The 19279-nt window shown below is 34.2% G+C and overlaps 1 protein-coding gene across 13 annotated transcripts in view; it reads left to right on the top strand.

Annotated features, from left to right (window-relative positions):
* The window catches only part of ANKS1B (ankyrin repeat and sterile alpha motif domain containing 1B), a 1096782-nt gene that overhangs the window by 471463 nt on the left and 606040 nt on the right, over window positions 1–19279 (top strand). For all 13 annotated transcript variants that reach the window (XM_043562285.1, XM_043562284.1, XM_043562283.1 and 10 more), the window contains exon 12: window positions 16788–16968. In XM_043562285.1, the coding sequence (XP_043418220.1) occupies window positions 16788–16968 (181 nt within the window). The remainder of the gene's footprint in view (window positions 1–16787; window positions 16969–19279) is intronic.

Here is a 19279-nt window from a genome sequence, read left to right as displayed (position 1 = left end):
CTCCAGCACTATGGTCCATCATTGCCTTGAGCCATCATCCCTTCAAATCTGAGATGGATGGATGGTTAAAGAGGTTCTTCCAAGGTCTCTGCCACTTATTTTCCATCAGAGGCTCCCCTGACAGCTTTCTGCTGAAGGCAGTCATTACAGTTTTCATGGCCAGCTATTTTAAATACTGGTAAAATAAGTCATTTTGCTGTATTTTTCTCCAAACCTGATTCCCCTTTTCCCTTCAACTCTTACCTCTGCAAATTATAATGTATCAGTGGGATCCTGTCACTGTCTTCTGCACTTAATTTGGTGATGTTTGTCAGTTATCAGGATTGTTGTGTTGTGACTTAACTCACCAGTGCCTTCTTTCAGTCAGGTTCTACTATCCTGCAATAAAGGAAGAGAACGAATATTTTTCAATTATTCACTCTGAAGTACTAGTACTTCATTTACATGATCTCAATCCAGATAACAATTCTACAGGGCATGTTATAAATACTGAACTGTAAATACTGGCATTAGGAATTGAATCCAATTCTATCTTGTTCCAAATCCCATTCTGACTTATAGACAGGTGTCAATAAATTTTATCCATAGGAACTAAGAGGAAACTTACAGGTGCTTTTGAATTTGGGACACTAATGAATTGAGTGCTCAATTGCTCATTGATATTAAGATGAAGAAAGGGATTTTAGAATTTCAGAATGTTCCACAATTTAATGATTTTATTTCTTCAAGGGAACTTTAAGCAAAATTTATATATAAATCAAGCCAATTCTTGATTATTTAGAAATTACTCAGTTTATTATTATTTTTAATATTTGTTTTATATCTGTATATACCTTTCTTTTTAAAAAAATATTTATGTATTTTTGGGAGAGCACCAGCAGGGGAGGGGCAGAAAGAGGGGCAACACAGGATCTGAAGCAGGCTCTGTGTTGACACAGAGCTGACAGCAGCGAGCCCAATGTGGGGTTCAAACTCACAAACTTCGAGATCATGACCTGAGCCAAATGCTCAACCAACTTAGTCACCCAGGTGCCCCCCCTCCCCCGTATATCCCTTTCTGTTAGCCTTTTGAGCATTCCTTTGCCAGAGATGGGACAAGGAAAAAGGAAAAACTTTTATTAAAATGTGTATTCTGGTAAGTGTTTTGGGAAAACACTTAATGGAAAGAGGAGTTGCAATTGTTAGCCAAAACTAATTTGGATACTTATCATCATTAAAAAACAAACAAACAAACAAACAAAAAACCCTTCATTATCCCATGACATAAATTCCTGTGACACGGATTGCATTTTGTCCCAAGGGAAGTTCTATGTATTTATTCTTAAAATGTTACATCATCTTAAATTCATCCATATAAGTAATTATATTGTCACATATTGCTGGCTTAAACCATAACTACTTTTTTCTGTCTACAATTTATTTACTTTTTGGTGATAAACTCTTTAAAAATTGCTTTTATAGATTCCCTGGGGAAAATGTTCTTTTAAACCTTCATTTTCTTACCAAACAAAAAAGCACCATTATTTTTATCATATAGAAAAACATTTTGGGTAATTATAGAGAAGAGGCAGCATGGTGCAATAGAAAGTGTGTTCACTGTTTTGAAGTGTTGAGAGACTTAGATTCTAAAGCTGTCTTTGAAAGAAGAGTGTACTTTGGGAAGTTTTCTTTCACCCATTTTTAAAATGTGGTATTAACTTTTGCAGAGTTGTTGTGGTATTTATATGAAAAAGTATATATATGTGGGATACCTGGCACATCATGTATTAAATGAGAGATATTTTAGTAAAGTAATGATATAAATTAAGAATTAACTACACTGAATGACTTCTGATCAGTTAAAACACAGTACACACTTCACCTTTGTTTGTAAAAACTTCCTCTCTCATACACATAATGATATATGCTTCCTATTTTTGCTGATCAGAACATATCTTCTGTAAATTATTATATAATTACTTCCTACTATTCTTAAACTGAAACTGAAAAGAAAGACACCTAAGAAAGTACCTAAATCAGGAATGAAGCTGAGAATATCACTACAGACTCTGCAGACATCAAAAGGAATGTTGCAAACCACTCTCCCCACATAAATTTGACAATTTAACTTAAATGAACCAATTCTTCTTAAAACACAAACTACCACAATTCACCTAATATGAAAAAGGTAACATTAATAGTCCCATCACTATTAAGGCAATTTAATTCATAATTTAAAATTTTTCTAAAAAAGAAATGTCTAAGCCATATGGTTTTCCTGGAGAACTGTAATAAGCATTTAAAGAATAGTAGCTCCAATAGTAAATAATATTTTCTTGAAACAGAAGAGTAGGGAATATTTTGTAATTCATTTTCTGAAGCTAGCTGGTATTCCCCTGATACTTGAACCAGCTAGTACAAAACCAACCAACCAAAGAAAAAGCCCAACAACACCAAAAGCAACAACTAGAGAGCAGTATCAACTCATGAATATTGACACAAAATTCCTTAACAAAATATTAGCAAATTGAATTCAGCAATATAGAAAAAGAATTACACACCATAACCAAGTGTAATTTATTCCAGGGATACAAGACTGGTTCAATATTTGAAATTTAATAAAGAAAAAAAAACGATCACATCAATTGAAGCAGAAACAGAATTCAACAAGAATCAAGATACATTCATGATTAAAAACAAACAAACAAACAAACAAACAAACTCGTAAAAGAATACAAATAAAGGAGAGCTTCCTGAATTTTTTTTTGAGCTTCCTGAATTTGATAAAGAACATCTACAAAAAATCTGCAACTGACATAATAGTTAATGGTGAAAATTTGAATGCGTTCCTCCAAGATTGGAAACAAAGTAAAGATGTCTGATCTCTTCACCACTATTATTCAGCATAGTATGAGAAGTTCTAGATTGTACAATAAGAGGAAAAAAGGAAATAAAAGTATACAGATTGGAAAGGAAGAAAAAAACTGTTCCTGTTTGTAGATGACATGATTGTCCATTTAGGAGATACTAACAAATCTACAAACAACAACAACACTGGAAAATGCAAAATATTGGTGAGAGAAATAGAAAAAAATGTTAGTGGAAAGATAGTATTCATGAATTAGAAGACTCACTGTAGTAAAGATGTAAATTCTTTCCAAATTGACGCACAAGTTTAATATAATTCCTGTCAAAATCCAAGCAAGATTTTTTGAAGACATAGTTAAGATTATTCTTGAATATATATGTAAATGTAATGGAACTAGGATAACTAAAACAATTTTGGAAGAGAATAAACTGGGAAGAATTAGTCTACCTAATTTTAAGATTTATAGTTACAATACTGAAGAGTGTATGGTATTATTAGCAGGGGGATAGACACATAGATCAATGGTACAGAAGAGAGAACCTGGAAATACACTCACATAAGTATACTCAATTATTGTTTGACAAAGTTGCAAAAGCAATTCAATGGAGGAAAGATAGCCTTTTCAACAAATGGTGCTAGAGTAATTGGGGATACATAAGCCAAAAAATGAAATTTGGCCTGAGTCTCACACCTTTTACAAAAATTAACTCAAATGGATAACCAACTTAAATGTAAAATGTTAAACTATAAAACTTTTAGAAAAAAAAACATAGAAGAAAATCTTCAGGATCTAGAGCTAGGCAAAGAGTTCTTATACTTGACACCAGAACCATGATCTATAAAAGTAAAAATTGATAAGTTGTACTTCATCAAAATTAAAAATGTTTGCTCTGTGAAAAACTCTGTTAAGAAATGGAAAGACAAGTACAGACTGAAGAAAATGTTTGTAAGCCACACCCTGATAAAGAACGAATATCTAGAACATGTAAAGAACATTATAAACAGTATAAAAACAAATAATCCAATTAAAAAATGGACAAAAGCCATGAAAAAACATTTCACTGCAGACGATATACAATGGAAAATAAGCAAATGAAAAGATTTTTGACATTACTAACAATTAGGGAAATACAAATGAAAACCACAATGAAATATCACTACACATCTATGAGAAGGCTAAAATAAAAATTAGTGACTGCATCAAATGTTAGCCAGGACATGGAGAAGCTCATACGTTGCTGGTGGAAATTGTAACATGGTACCGCAAATCTGAAAACAGTTGGCAGTTTCTTAAAATATTAAATGCTTTACTACTATATCACCCAGCATTTGTACTCCCGAGAATTTATCCCAACTAAATTAAAATTTAAGTTCACCAAAAAACCTGTACACAAATATTTACAGAAGCATTATTCCTAATAGCTGAAAAATGGAAACAATCTAGATGTCCTTCAATAGCTGAATGTTTAAGTGAACTGTGGTACATTCATACCGTTGAATACTACCCAGCATAAAAAGGAACAAGCTATTGATACACGTAATAGCTTGGATGAATCCCCAGAGAATTATGCTGAGAAAAGCAATTCCAAAAACTGCATACTGTATGATTCTATTTATCATATATCTACTTATCTTATATAATTTTTGACATGACATAATTATAGAAATAAGAGAACAGATTAGTGGTTGACAGGAGTTAAGGAAGAAGTGGAGACAGGAGACAAGTAGGTGTAACTATTAAAGGGCAATTAGAGGGATCCTTGTGGAATGGAATTATTACGTTTCTTGGCTGTATCAGTGTCAGTATCCTGGTTGTGATGTTGTACTGTAGGTTAGTAAGATGATATACCATTAAGAAAACTACAAAAAGAGCACGGGATTTCTCTGTATTATTTTTCACAACTTCACGTGAATCAACAATAATTTCCAAAAAAAAATTTAATTACAAATGTTAAGTTGTAAAAAACATAAATAAAATGGCAACTTGCACCTTAATTTGTAAAAATTTCTTTCTTTCACCCACACAGTGATAAGAACTTTCTGTTTTGGCTGCTTCCTGTATCTATATGATAAGAACATATATTATATAACCCTTTGTATAATTACTTCCTTCTGCTCTTAAACTAAAACAAATTATTTAATTTTTTTTAAAGAACCTAAATGTAGGAAATAAAACTAGTCTTGTTTTTAATTTTACACACATTTGAATTTTACTTAAGCATCTCTGAAATATTAATGCGTAAATATTTGAAATGCCTAATTTAAAAAATACTGTTTTGCAAGATAGTTATAAATAGTTTATTTCTGGGAGAAGGGTCTACAAGAATTATCTTCATAGTCTGGCAGTCAAAGGCTCTCCTGTTCTTCAATATCTTCCTTGGGTCCAGAGCTATTTAACTCTTTTATCAAATACTACTAGAATAAAAGCCTTTATTATTCTCTCATGGCTATATGTAGTCTTTCCAGTTAATGTTTGAATAACTTGTGTGAAGAAACTAGCTCATATGGAGAAATCTATATTATAGATTTTCCATTTTAAAAGTCTTAGACTCATTCCTATATATGCTACTAGGAATATACAGAGAGTTTTATAAATGTGTATCTTTTAATAAAAGATGAATTTATATATTAATCCATAGGCAAATATCTCCATGTAAAAATGAAATAAAATGAAGTGGTAAAAGTAGAAAACATAATTTTTTTTTAAATTTCTGCCTTTCTTTTAATTAAACACCTAGTGACTGTAAGAGTTTAATATATAGCAGAGTTAGATTCTATTTGTTCCTCTTTTCCACCCATCTGAATTTTCTCCAACACTCTTTATTTTTCATTTTTAAAAATTAGTTTAAATTCAAGTTAGTTAACATACAGTGTAATATTGGTTTCAGTGGTAGAACTCAGTGATTCATCACTTACATATAACAACACTCAGAGTTCATCATAAATGCTCTCCTTCATGCCCATCACCCATTTATCCCATCCCCCTACCCAACTCCCCTCCAGCAACCCTCAGTTTGTTCTCTGTATTTAAGTCTCTTAATGTTTGCCTCCCTCTCTGTTTTTGTCTTATTTTTCCTTCCCTTCCCCCATGTTCATTTGTTGTGTTTCTTAAATTCCACATATAAGTAAAATCGTATGATATTTGTCTTTCTCTACCTGATTTATTTTCACTTAGCATAGTACACTCTAGTTCTATCCACATTGTAAATAGCAAGAGTTCATTCTTTTTGGTGGCTGAGTAGTATTATATTGTGTTTATATACCACATCTTTATCCATTCATTAGTTGATGGACATTTGAGCTCCTTCCATAATTTAGCTATTGTCAATAGTGCTGCTATAAACACTGGGGTGAATGTGCCCCTTCAAATCAGCATTTTAGTATCCTTTGGATAAATACCTAGTAGTGCAATTGCTGGGTCATAGGTGGTTCTATTTTAATTTTTTGAGGAACCTCCATACTGTTTCCCAGAGTGGCTGCAACAGTATGCATTCCCACCAACAGTGCAAAAAGGTTCCCCTTTCTCTGCATCCTCACCAGCATCTATGTTTCCTCAGTTGTTAATTTTATCATTCTGACAGTTGTGAGGTAATATCTCATTGTAGTTTTGATTTGTATTTTTCTGATAATGAGTAATGGTGAGAATCTTTTCATGTGTCTATTAGCCATCTGGATGTCTTCTTTGGAAAAGTGTCTATTCATGTCTTCTTCCCATTTAACTGGGTTATTTGTTTTTTGGCTGTTGAGTTTGGTAAGTCCTTTATAGATTTTGGATACTAACCCTTTATCTGATGTGTCATTTGCAAGTATCTTCTCCCATTCTGTCAGTTGCCTTTTAGTTTTGCTGATTATTTCCTTGGCTGTGCAGAAGCTTTTTATTGATGAGGTCCCATTAGTTCATTTTTGCTTTTATTTCCCTTCCCTCCAGAGACATGTATAATAAGAAGTTGCTGCCTGTTTCCTCCTCTAGGATTTTTATGGTTTCCTGTCTTACATTTAGGTATTTCATTAATTTTGAACTTACTTTTGCATATGGTGTAAGAAAGTGGTCCAGGTTCATTCTTCTGCCTGACGCTGTGCTTTTTTCCCAGCACCATTTGGTGAAGAGGCTGCCTTTTCTCCATTGCATATTCTTTCTTGCTTTGCTAAACATTAGTTGGCCATATATTTGTGGGTCCATTTCTGGGTTCTCTATTCTATTTCCATTGATCTATGTGTCTGCTTTTGTGCCGGTACCATACTGTCCTGATGATTATAGCTTTCTAATACAACTTGAAGTCCAGAATTGTGATGCCTCCAGCTTTGGTTTTCTTTTTAAATGTTACTTTGGCTATTCTGGGTCTTTTGTGGTTACATACAAATTTTAGGATTGTTTGTTCTAGCTCTGTGAAGAATGCATTGGGATTCTTGCACTGGGATCCCTTCAATGCAATAGGGATTGCATTGAATGTGTAGATTCCTTTGGGTAGTATAGACATTTTAACTTTGTTCTTCCAACCATAAACATGGACTGTTTTTCCACTTCTTTGTGTCTTCTTCAATTTCCTTCATAAGTATTCTATAGTTTTCAGCGTACAGATCTTTTACCTCTTTGGTTAGGTTTTTTCCTAGGTATCTTATGGGTTTTGGTGCAGTTGTAAATAGGATCAATTCCTTGATTTCTCTTTCTGCTGCTTCATTATTGGTATATAGAAATGCAACTGATTTCTGTATGTTGATTTTTATATCTCATGACTTTGCCAAATTCATGTATCAGTTCTAGCAGTTTTTTGGTGGTCTTTCAGGTTTTCTATGTAGAGTATCATGTCATCTGCTAAGAGTGAAAGTTTGATTTCTTCTTTGCCAATTTGTATGACTTTTATTTCTTTTTGTTGTCTGATTGCTGAGTGTAGGACTTCCAGTACTATGTTGAACAACAGTGGGGAGAGTGGACTTTGTTGTCATGTTCCTGACCTTAGGGTAAAAGCTCTCAGTGTTTCCTCATTGAGGATGATATTAGCTGTGGTGGGCCTTTCATATATGGCTTTTATGATCTTGAGGTATGTTCCTTCTATCCCTACTCTCTTGAGGGTTTTTATCAAGAAATATGTTGTATTTTGTCAAATGCTTTTTTTGCATCTATTGAAAGGATCATATGGTTCTTATCCTTTGTTTTATTAATGTGGTGTGTCACAATCATTTACTGGCAAATATTGAACTAGCCCTGCAGCCCAGGAATAAATCCCACTTGATCATGGTGAGTAATTCTTTTAATGTACTGTTGAATTTGATTTTTTAGTATCTTGTTGAGAATTTTTGCATCAAGGTGCATCATGGATATTGGCCTGTAATTTTCCTTTTTAGTAGGGTCTTTGTCTGGTTTTGGAATCAAGATGATACTGGCTTCATAGAATGGGTTTGGAAGCTTTCCTTCTGTTTCTATGTTTTGAACAGTTTGAGAAGAATAGGTATTAACTCTTCTTTAAATGTCTGATAGAATTCCCCTGGGAAGCCATCTGGCCCCAGACTCTTATTTGTTGGGAGATTTTGATAACTGATTCAATTTCTTTGCTGGTATGGGCCTATTCAAATTTTCTGTTTCTTCTTGTTTGAGTTTTGGTAGTGTGTGGGTGTCTAAGAATTTGTCCATTTCTTCCAAATTGTCCAGTATGTTGGCATATAATTTTTCATAGTACTCTCTTATAATTGTTCGTATTTCTGTAGTGTTGGTTGTGATCTTTCCTCTTTAATTCATGATTTTATCTATTTGGGTCCTCTGTATTTTCTTTTTTATGAGTCTTGCTAGGGGTTTAGTTTCATTGGTCTGTTCTGCTGGTTTTTTGTTTGTTTCTATATCATTTGTTTCCATTCTAATCTTTATTATTTCCCTTTTTTGCTGGCTTTGGGCTTTATTTGTTGCTCCTTTTCTAGTTCCTTTAGGTGTAAGTTTAGGTTGTATATTTGGTACCTTTCTTCAACACTGTTTAAAACAATGACTGTTAAAAAAAATGCTTCCAATAGACAGAGTAGAAAAATGCTCATTGATGTAAAGATGAGATACTCGAGAGCTATTTGGTTCTTGGCTTTACTTGTAACTTTATGCTTACTTTTTTTTGCTTTATATGTACTATGATGTCCTAGGGGAAATGCAATCAATCTGAAATTTCATAGACCATGTTTTAATTTCAGCTCTCCTACTTTTTAAGTGTGAGACTATCTCTAAATCTCAAATACGTTGTAAAACAGAAAGAGTTAATAACTACTTCTAATACCAAAATTCTAGGCTTAAATGTGATAACAAATCTCAAGTTCCTAGAAGAATGTATATTCCTCTTAAGCACCTGGTATTTACTCACACCCACTTTATCTCCTTTGTAGTGTCATACTTTTTTTTTCTATGTTTGGCCATAACTGTACAGCAGAGTGGCATTTTGCGTACCTAAAGATAGGAAGCTCTACATTTTTAGAATAAGTCTTAATCATATTAATTATTGTATCCGTGATAAAAACATTTACCTCATTAAAAATTTTTACTCCTTTAATTGAAAAGAAAAAAATAGAAATTGTTTTCAACTTGCCTGACATATGTAATAAAAAGTTTGATAATTTCTACCCCTATTGAGTTATCTGTACTCCCTCAGATCCTTTCTTTTTGCTGTTTTAAAAGTGATCAACACAGAGAAGTATGAGAATTTTAACTCAGGAAGGTGAACTGATCTCAACTTTTTACATCTTCTCTTTCTGTACATGCAACTAAAATAGTAAAATAGATACAAAAATAAGAATAAAGCCATAGCAGTAATGAAGAACAGTGAGTGGTACTATCAGAAGCATTTAGAACTTCTTAAAGATAAAGACAGATGGCATTGGATTTAGACAGAGATTAATCACAGCAACTGACAAACCTCAGCATCTTATACATGGAAAAATTGACTTTGTTGTTTTCCTACCTGATGTTAATACCTATTTCAGTAAGGGGAAGAGTCCACTGAAGCTCCTCCCTTGGGAATCGGAACAGGAGAGAGAAATGGGGTAGTGTCCTAGGTAATCAAAATGGTTGATGAAGAACACCAGACACTTGACAAAAATGAACAATTAAATGACCTTTGAGAAAACGATTAATGACTGAAAAAGTTGAAAATCAATATCCTTAGAAGATTTGAGAGGTTATGAACTCATAAAGAAGAGGTTACTTTTAAAATTGAATACTTGGAAAAAAAAACCATTTATTGAAAATTAAACAGGATCGTTACACCTAAAGACATAGTAAAATCACTAAAAGTTTTGTGCCTTGTCTTATTTGTTCACTGACATATCCCCAGAGCCTAGAACAGTGTCTAACACATAGCTGATGGTCAGTAGTATTTTTTGAACAGATTAATGAAAGTGCTTTAGAATACCAAATTGTAAAATACTCCCAGAATATAAAACAAAGGGGATCAAAGGGATCCAATATCCATTAACTAAGAGTTCTAGAAGTAGGAGGAGGAGCCAAAATAGTAATTATGAGAATGTGGTATTAGCATAGGAATAGACAGGTAGATCAATGGGAACATAGTTCAATCCAAAAATGTAAGCCCAGTTTATATTTGGAAATTTAGTATATGATAAAGGTGACATTTCAAATCAGTGAAGAAATGATGCTGTTAGGCAGTAGGTTATCATTTGGGGAAAATGCTTAGAATTAAATTTTTCATTATATACATAAAATATTTCAGACTGATTAAAGTACTGAAAGAAAATACTACTGATCTAGCTTCCCATTTTTATCACCCATCTCATCCTCATTTTAAAAAGTATTTAAGAAGGCACCTAAATTTATTACCACTGACTTGACAGGACTTTGCTTCATATTGATATAATTTATCAATGGGCTAGTGTCTGGAAAGTCTGTCATTTCCACATATTTCTACTCATGTCACTTGCTAATTTACTGACATTCAGCTGTCTTTGGGAACTCATTTTGAATGCTCCTTTTGCTTGGATGATTTAATATAACCACTGACTTTTGCTAGTACTACTTTTTCTTTGTACTGACATCAGAGTATCCCTCTAGTCCTATTTGACATTTTATTAGGAGGTTGATGAGGTTCCTTTATAATTAAGTGCATTCAAATGATTTAAAATACACTTAGATCTAAGCAAGTGGATTTTTAAAACATACAGTAGTTAACAATAGAAGAGGAAACATAAAAGTGGATATTTGAAACTTAGATTCCAATCTAGAGGATATTTGGAAGTAAATGTACACATTACCTAAATCTCATCCTAGTCAGGAATTATGTGTTCTCATTTAATTCATATGTGAATCACATCTAACTGGGTTGCAGAAATGCCATGAAATTTTTCAAGTTATATCAGAATATGTTATATTCCATTTATATCTTTATAGAGCATACAGATATTCTTATGATAATAGTTTCTGATTAAGAGAATCCATAATAAGTGTAGGAAATTCATGCCATCCTGTACATTATATCAGTAAATTTACACATTTTCTTTTAGGGACTAAGATGGCACTGGCTTCATGGATGTGGGACCCCACATGAAGAAGGGTCCCATGCTTAGAGTTTAATGCTTTTGGGGTGCTGTCTAAAATTCTTACTGATTTTTATCTCTGAATTTGTGTTTTGTAAGTGAGGTCTGTGGGAAAATGGAGCCTGGGCTCACCTGTGTTCCCACCTCCTACCATCATCCCACTGTACTAGGTGGGATTCTTAGCCACCTGCTCCCCCAATCCTGGTGTTCCTGGCCAAGCTAGTAATTGCTGATACAGCAGTGAGACCTTGAGCGTGAAGAGGATGAAGGTTGGGTGCATGCACTGATGTGCAGGGCAGAACACCTGTGTGCCTATGAGGATGTGCTTTCACCCTGTGAATGTACCCACGCCCAAGGGAATAAGATATTAAGTAGCAAATAAGACCATGGAAGACAGGAAAATGTTGTTTTCTCCTGCTTTGTAGAACAAAGGGCATCGCTCATGTTGCCACTGTTTCCAGCAACTCTATGGAGCTGGCTGTGACTATTTCAGTCATTTATGGAGCTGTTCCATTTCACCTCCTCAGAGACATATCCTAATCAGTCTATAGAAGGGGTCACTAACTTTTTCTGTTAAAGAGTATAAAATTGTTCAGGCTTTGTGGGTCATAAATCTCTGTTGTAACTACTCAACTTGCTATGGTAGTGTGAAAACAGCCATAGACCACATGTAAATAAATGGGTGTGCCATTCATATGTCCCAGTAAAACTTTATTTATAGACCCTGAAATTTGAGCTTCATATAATTTTCACCTGTCACTAATGTTATTTTTGTTGTTTTTTTCAATCATTAAAAACATATAAAAGCCATCCTTAGCTCACAGGCTTTACAAAAATAGAAGCCTGGATTTGGCCCATGATCTGTACTTTGCTGGCTCTGGTTAAGTAAATATGTGTGGGAACAAGTCCTTTGGAAAGTAGAGATACAAGTGTTGGACCACATGGGGACGATGTTTTAGAGGAGTAGCCATAGGGAACACAAGTGAAACTCATTTTACACATTGAAACTTGGCAAATTTTATTTGTAATTTCAGTGAATTTGTGAAAACACTTTTCTTTTGTACTGTATGGCTTAGCAAGATTCCATCAGAATAGTTAGGAAAATGGAATGTATTAAAATCTAAGTTTGAGTGAATATTCTAATCTCATCCTCTTTAATCTCCATTTTTAATAGTGCTACCATCTCTTTACTCTTTTTTCCCATTGCTGTTATTTCATTTTCCACATAGATATGTCTTTTTAATCCCACCTCTGTCTTTTGTGCTTTGAGGCACCATCCAATTGTCTCTAGATTTGAACACATGAAACCTCCTTCTAATCTAAGCCCTCCTGCTAACTACTTATGTAATCTTGCATACATTATTTAACCTCTCTGAGCCAACTGCATTGTGCTAGTTAGGGTAAGTAATGCTAGCTGCCACAACAGACAAACCCAGAATCTCAGCAGTTTAACCTAAAGGAATTTTATTTAAACTTCTCTTAAAACCCAGGGTGAGGTGAATGACCCTCCTTCATCTTATAGCTACATCTTCTGGAGAGTAAAAGAGAGATAGAGACTAATAGTCATTTGGTCAGAATTAGTTACATGCCCCCAACCTAAATGCACATAGGCTAGGAAACAAATGGGAAGCTATACTTACGGTTTTGTTGACCACTAAAATGATGTGCAAAATGATCCTTTAGAACAGGGGTTTGCCAATGAATGTTTTCTCTAAAGGACAAGATGGTAAATATTTTAAGAGTTGTGAATACTCTGGCCTCTGTCACAACTTCTCAACACTGCCATTATAGCATGAGAACAGCCATAGACAATAAATTAATGAATGGACATAGCCGTGTCCCAATAAAACTTTATTTTCAGAAACAAGAGGCAGGTCAGATTGGGGCCACAGGCCAGAGTTTTATAATCCCATTCTTAAAGCATGACTAACATATAATGATTCTCATTTTTCATCATCTCAGATACTCAGAGAGCTTTGGGTAATAACTCCCCCAATGACTTTTCCTTAAGCTGGCTAATAATAACCAATAGACAGCTCTGAAGAAGCAAATAATAATGCAGTTAGATGATCACGGATCCATGGTTCCTTCCCTTTGGAATTTCCATTCACCTGTCTCCCTCCCTCCATTTATTTTATTTGAAGCCATGTTACAGTGAGATTATAGCATTCTGCTCACAGAAAGAAAGGGAAATTTCATGTAGATTTGCATAACCACATATTAAGCAGTCTATACTGAATCCCAATAGTATATCTTACATCTTGTATACTTCTGGCTTAGTATATTTCTGTTTCTCACACACACACAGACACACACACAAACTTATCTTCCAGCATTCACCCAAGCAGAAATCTGTGAGTCGCCTTAGACTTCTTCCTTAAAATCAACCTTCACATCCAATCAGATGCCAAGACCTAAAGAGCTAACCTCATTAGCATCTCCTAAAAACATCTGCTATCTCCAACACTGTTGTCACTGCTTTACCTCAGGACCTCGCTTTGTCTTGGCTGGAACTCTTTAATGTCTTCCTAATTAGTCTCTCTTCCTCTAATCCAGCCCTGACCAATCCATTTTCTAAACTGCTAAAATGAGTTTATTAAGATGCATGCCCAACCATGAAATCAAATCCTCTTGCTTAGAAATCATTCAGTGGTTCCTTAAAATATTCAAGCTAAAGTCAAATTCCTTAACATGGCATTAGAACCCTTTATCATTTGGACCTTGCAACTTGTAATATCTCATGGCTTGTACCTACCACTACCTCACATACTCTGCACTGTAGCCATTATGAACTTTATGCAGTCTGTATTTTTCTTCTCCCCATCCTCTTTTGTCTGCCTACCATCTCTGCTTCATTGAGATTCAACTAAGCCATCAATCACCTGCTTGTGGAAGCCTTTCCTGATCCCCTTTCTAAAGTAGAAAGTAGAATTCTCTACTTTAGAGAATTCTGTGCTTAGGAATTCTGTGCTTCCACTTACATTAGTCCTTATCACTGTATAGTACTGCACTAATGCATAATCCTTGGGTTGTTTCTTCCCTCATGTACCATCCTTTTCCCACTTCAACTCTATAATCACCTGGAGAACAAGGACAATGTCTCATTAGTCTTATTCCTATCACACTGCTTGCCAAGGTATCTACAGTTTAGTAATACTAAACAAATATTTTTGGAAGGAATTAATGCAACAACAAAAAATAACCTGTTTGCTTTTGTGATTGCATAACAAATTCTGATTTTAATATAATTAGAGCTTTGTGTAGTCAAGAAACATGTATTTAAGAAACAGAAGTAAAGGGGTGCCTGGATGGCTCACTAGGTTAAACGTCCAACTCTTAGTTTTGGCTCAGGTCATGATCTCATGGTTTGTGAGTTTGAGCCCTGTATCAGGCTCTGTGTTGACAGTGCAGAGCCTGCTTTGGATTCTCTCTCTCCCTCTTTCTCTGCCCCTCCCCTGCTCGCTTGTGCTCTCTCTCTCTCTCTCAAAATAAATAAATAAACTTTAAAAAAAGAAACAGCACTAAAGGAGCCATATGTATCAGTTGACTTGATCTTTATAAAGTTTATGAGAAGGAACATCATAGAAATTTGGCCCATTGCTTATATATGAAGTGAAACAAAATCACAATACAACACGATAAAACAAAACCAAGATGATGACCATACCTGAGTTTCCATTGGAGCTAGTGTCATATTTCATGCCTTTTAATTGCTGTTATATAGTCTAGTAGAAAGAACATGAATGTGAAATTGAGATTCAGTAGCCCTAAGGACAGAAATTTTGTGAAAAACCAAGCCTGACATTGTACCCCAATCTTTCATAATTCAAAAGCAACTGAATCCTATGGGAGTACTAATTTGAATTCTACTACTGAATTGATGTGTCATAATAATAAGTGACTTGCTTGTATAACAGTGCCTCTAAAACTCTTTCATAAAAGTATTGCGATGGTGAGATAATAAAGCATATTGTGATCATTTGTACCCCTTATATTAAAAAAACTGTAAAATAGAGACCTTTTCATTATCATTGTTTATTTTAAATTATAGACTAAATTAAATGTTAAAAAAACATGATGAGCTGGAAGAGACAGGGTAACTTGAATATTTTGCAGGAAAATAATCTATGGAGTACATTGGTTAAATAAACCAGTATTTGATGGCAGTGATTAAAATAAACCAAAAGTTTATTGTACTTTGGGGATAGTAAAGTACAGTAAAATTTATTGTAAAGAGATTGAAGTTAATCTCTTGTTAATTATTATAGGATATTGTTAATATTTAAGTAATATTAATGAGAATAAAAAGAAAGAAAACTTGGATTGAATCTTGGGAAATGCACACAATTCTGAGCGCCAAAAAGACTGCCAAGGATAATGTTAGAAGCTCTGCTAGTCAGGAAGAAAAGTGTATGTAATTAAAACTATGGGAAAAAAAAAACAGAAAACTGCTATAGGGAGCAATTCATTACTGGCAAAGGATGTAAATTATATCTATTACTCCATGATTTTAACTTTTATGTTTAAATTGACTTTTCTATTTGGGGATTAATTACAATCCTTAAAAAAGGAAATCCAAGTTCACTACAAATACCAAGTAGATTCTTAAGTCCTGGGAAATGTTCTATATAACTTAATTCTTATGATCAAATTCCAGAATATGGTACTTGGGGAAAATATCTAATGCTATCAATTCTTTGGGCTATATAAAGAAGAAGAAGAAGAAGAAGAACAACAACAACAACAACAACAACAAAACAGAACTGCCTTAATTATGCTTCAACGTTTTAAGAGCTCTTTTATTATTAGACTCTATATCCTCAGGGTCTGGAAAATGCCATATGCTTAATAAATGTTAGTTCAATGAAAGGTGTCTTTAAAATTTCAACTTTCTGAATTGATTATTAAGAAAAAAATTGGGTACTATATCTGTACAGTCTTCTGGGGAATTCTAACAAAAAGTCTAAGTTATTTTATCAGCTATGCCAAAATATGTTTTCAGTAAACAATTTTTTAATTATTTAATTAATCAAGGGATTATTTAGTGTCTCTCTGTAAAGTACAATTATATTTTGAGTATAAAAACCAGATAGTTTGAGGGGCGCCTGGGTGGCGCAGTCGGTTAAGCGTCCGACTTCAGCTAGGTCACGATCTCACGGTCTGTGAGTTCGAGCCCCGCATCAGGCTCTGGGCTGATGGCTCAGAGCCTGGAGCCTGTTTCCGATTCTGTGTCTCCCTCTCTCTCTGCCCCTCCCCCGTTCATGCTCTGTCTCTCTCTGTCCCAAAAATAAATAAACGTTGAAAAAAAAAAATAAAAACCAGATAGTTTGATAAAATCATCAGTTAGATTAAATCAATGGGGAGATTAGGCTGAAGATGAACATGATCATATTAATACTCTCATCATGCCCATTTATTTTAGCCTAAACAACGAACATCTATTGTGTCTTCTCTGGATTTTCATCGAATGAATCACAACCAAGAATATTTTGAAATCAACACATCTGCAGGGTGTGCAAGCTTTACTTCCAGCCCTCCTGTTAGTCCGCCCACCTCTTCTGTGGGAACCACAGAAGTCAAGAACAACGGAACTAGCCATACAGGTAAAGCAGTTCACTTTATGCAGCTATATTTTTGAACTTTTAAAACTAAAGCCTTAATGAGTTCAAGGAATTAAGAGGAATCTTCCTACAAATTGCACTGTGCTTTTCGTTCACCCACATGTATAACAATGTAGGGCATTACAATTTTTGTCAGAGTGTGAATATAATATTCTTGTTGAATACATTAATGGTCTTTCAGGTATTACATATTAAAGGATGATAATTTAATGCTATTATGGCAGTAAAAGAACCAGAGACCTGGAAATGCTTTTCTTCCACTGCTGTTTACCCCTCTCCATACAGTGGTATCAACTCAATATAGGATTTTATTAATAGGTGATTTGAGGCCACAGAACCTGCATCAACCTGGTAAGATTGAGTTGGATGGTTTGGCCTAAATGGGCTTTCAATCTACTTGAACCAAAGTGAACTTGGAGAGGAGAAGTGTGAGGAAATAAGGCTGGGGGTAAGGAGAAGATTAAGGAAAGTAACCACACCCACTGTTAACACATACCTGGTTCCACCCAATTGGATTTGCAATGTTTCCTTTCTCTGGGGGCAAGAAGCTAATAATTGTAAGTCCAAATGACAGAAATATGAGAAGTGGGACCTAAAGAATTTCCTCCCTTTATATTAAAGTAAGTGAACTATTCTACTACTTTCCCTCAAAGAGATATGATTTTTAAATCCACTAGATATGATTAATATGGATTTTAGAATCATAAGGTATCATTTATATGGGTATTCCGTATAACCTTTGTTCAAAATGAGTATTGTGTATGTGTATAAATGTATGCACTCTACGTAAGTCCTTTACTCTGACTGTACTTTTAAGAACACTGATACAAAACAGTCCAAAAATATCCAGAAAATTATTTTCCCCTAGGAAAACTAAGATTTAAAAAATGATGATTAATGAAAGTGGTGACATTGATATTTTATGGAAGCTGTTATCTAATCTTTTCATGGCAACCAGAGTGATATTTATAAAAGGTAAATCAAAGTATGTTATCATCATTAAGCTCAGTGGCTTCTCACTGAACTTTGAATAAATTTCAACTTCTCACCATGGCCAGTGAAGTTCAATATAACCTAGCTCTGACCAGCTCTTTAACCTAAGCTCTAGCAAACTCATCTTGGACCACACTGGCCTTCTTTTCTAGGCATTCTAGTTATGGGACTTTTGTACATTGGTTCCTGCTGCCTGGAATCTCTGTCTTCAAATTTTCATGTGTCTGAGTGTCATTTGAGTTTTGGCTCAAATACACTTTCTCATAGAGGCCTTCCCAGATCACCTTATTTCGAGTAAGGCTCTCAATGTGATGACAATTATAATAGCAAAGATGCAAAAAGAACAATCATAGTAACATCAATAACCAATAAGTTTCAAGCAAATACTTTAACGTTATGTATCATAGACTATTTTAGGCATTTTATGTGTATTAACTCATTTAAATCTCATAACTGATATGTGAATTAGGTATTATTATGATAGACAAGGAAACACAGATAGAGGATAAATAGCTAACTAGCCCATAATGGCAGACCTGGGATTCAAACTTGGTGGTAGTGTCCATGTTCTTAACCACTTTTCAACATTGTTTTTGGCACTTCGGTCAAATTTTCCTCTTTCCTTTTTCCAGATTCTTATTTATTACATAAAATTACATTCTTCATTTGTTTATTTCTTTATTATCTTCTCTCCTCTTTCTAGAATTGTAAGCTAAAATGAATGGATCCCTGATACATTGTGGGCACTGAAGTCAGGCTACCTAAGTTTGTTTACTAACCATGAACTAAATATCATACCTAGCTATAAGACTTAACCTCTTTATGCTATTGTGTTCTTAGGTGTAGAATTAAACTACCAATTAATTAATTATATTAACTTACTCTATAGCCTGGTAATGCACATAAGGTAATTAGCACTGTGTCTGGCACATAGTTAATGCTCAATACATGTTAGTAGTAGTCATTATGATATTAATGAACACTAGCATTAATTCCTTGAACGTGAACATTTATTGTATGTCTGCCATGCACCAGATTCAACTTTATAGGAGAGGAAGGATGGGATATGATTTGTGAATAAAAATGGTGTGTGGATCCCAGAAAGTGTCTCTATATATAATTATTACTCAATTAACACTGATTTGAATGATTATTACCAGATTTAAAATTCTAAAATGGGAGAGATGACAAGTACTCTGATTCTTGCTTTAGGAAAATCTCAGCTTCATTTCAGTTAGTACACCAAGTGTTTCTTTAGATGATTAATTTTTGAGTTTTTTCAACAGTCCTTTGAGGTAGA

Source organism: Prionailurus bengalensis, chromosome B4 (genome assembly GCF_016509475.1).
Source record: "Prionailurus bengalensis isolate Pbe53 chromosome B4, Fcat_Pben_1.1_paternal_pri, whole genome shotgun sequence".
Lineage (NCBI taxonomy): Eukaryota > Metazoa > Chordata > Mammalia > Carnivora > Felidae > Prionailurus > Prionailurus bengalensis.
The sequence above is the reverse complement of the archived record's forward strand: the minus strand, read 5'-3'. Positions and strand labels throughout refer to the sequence as shown.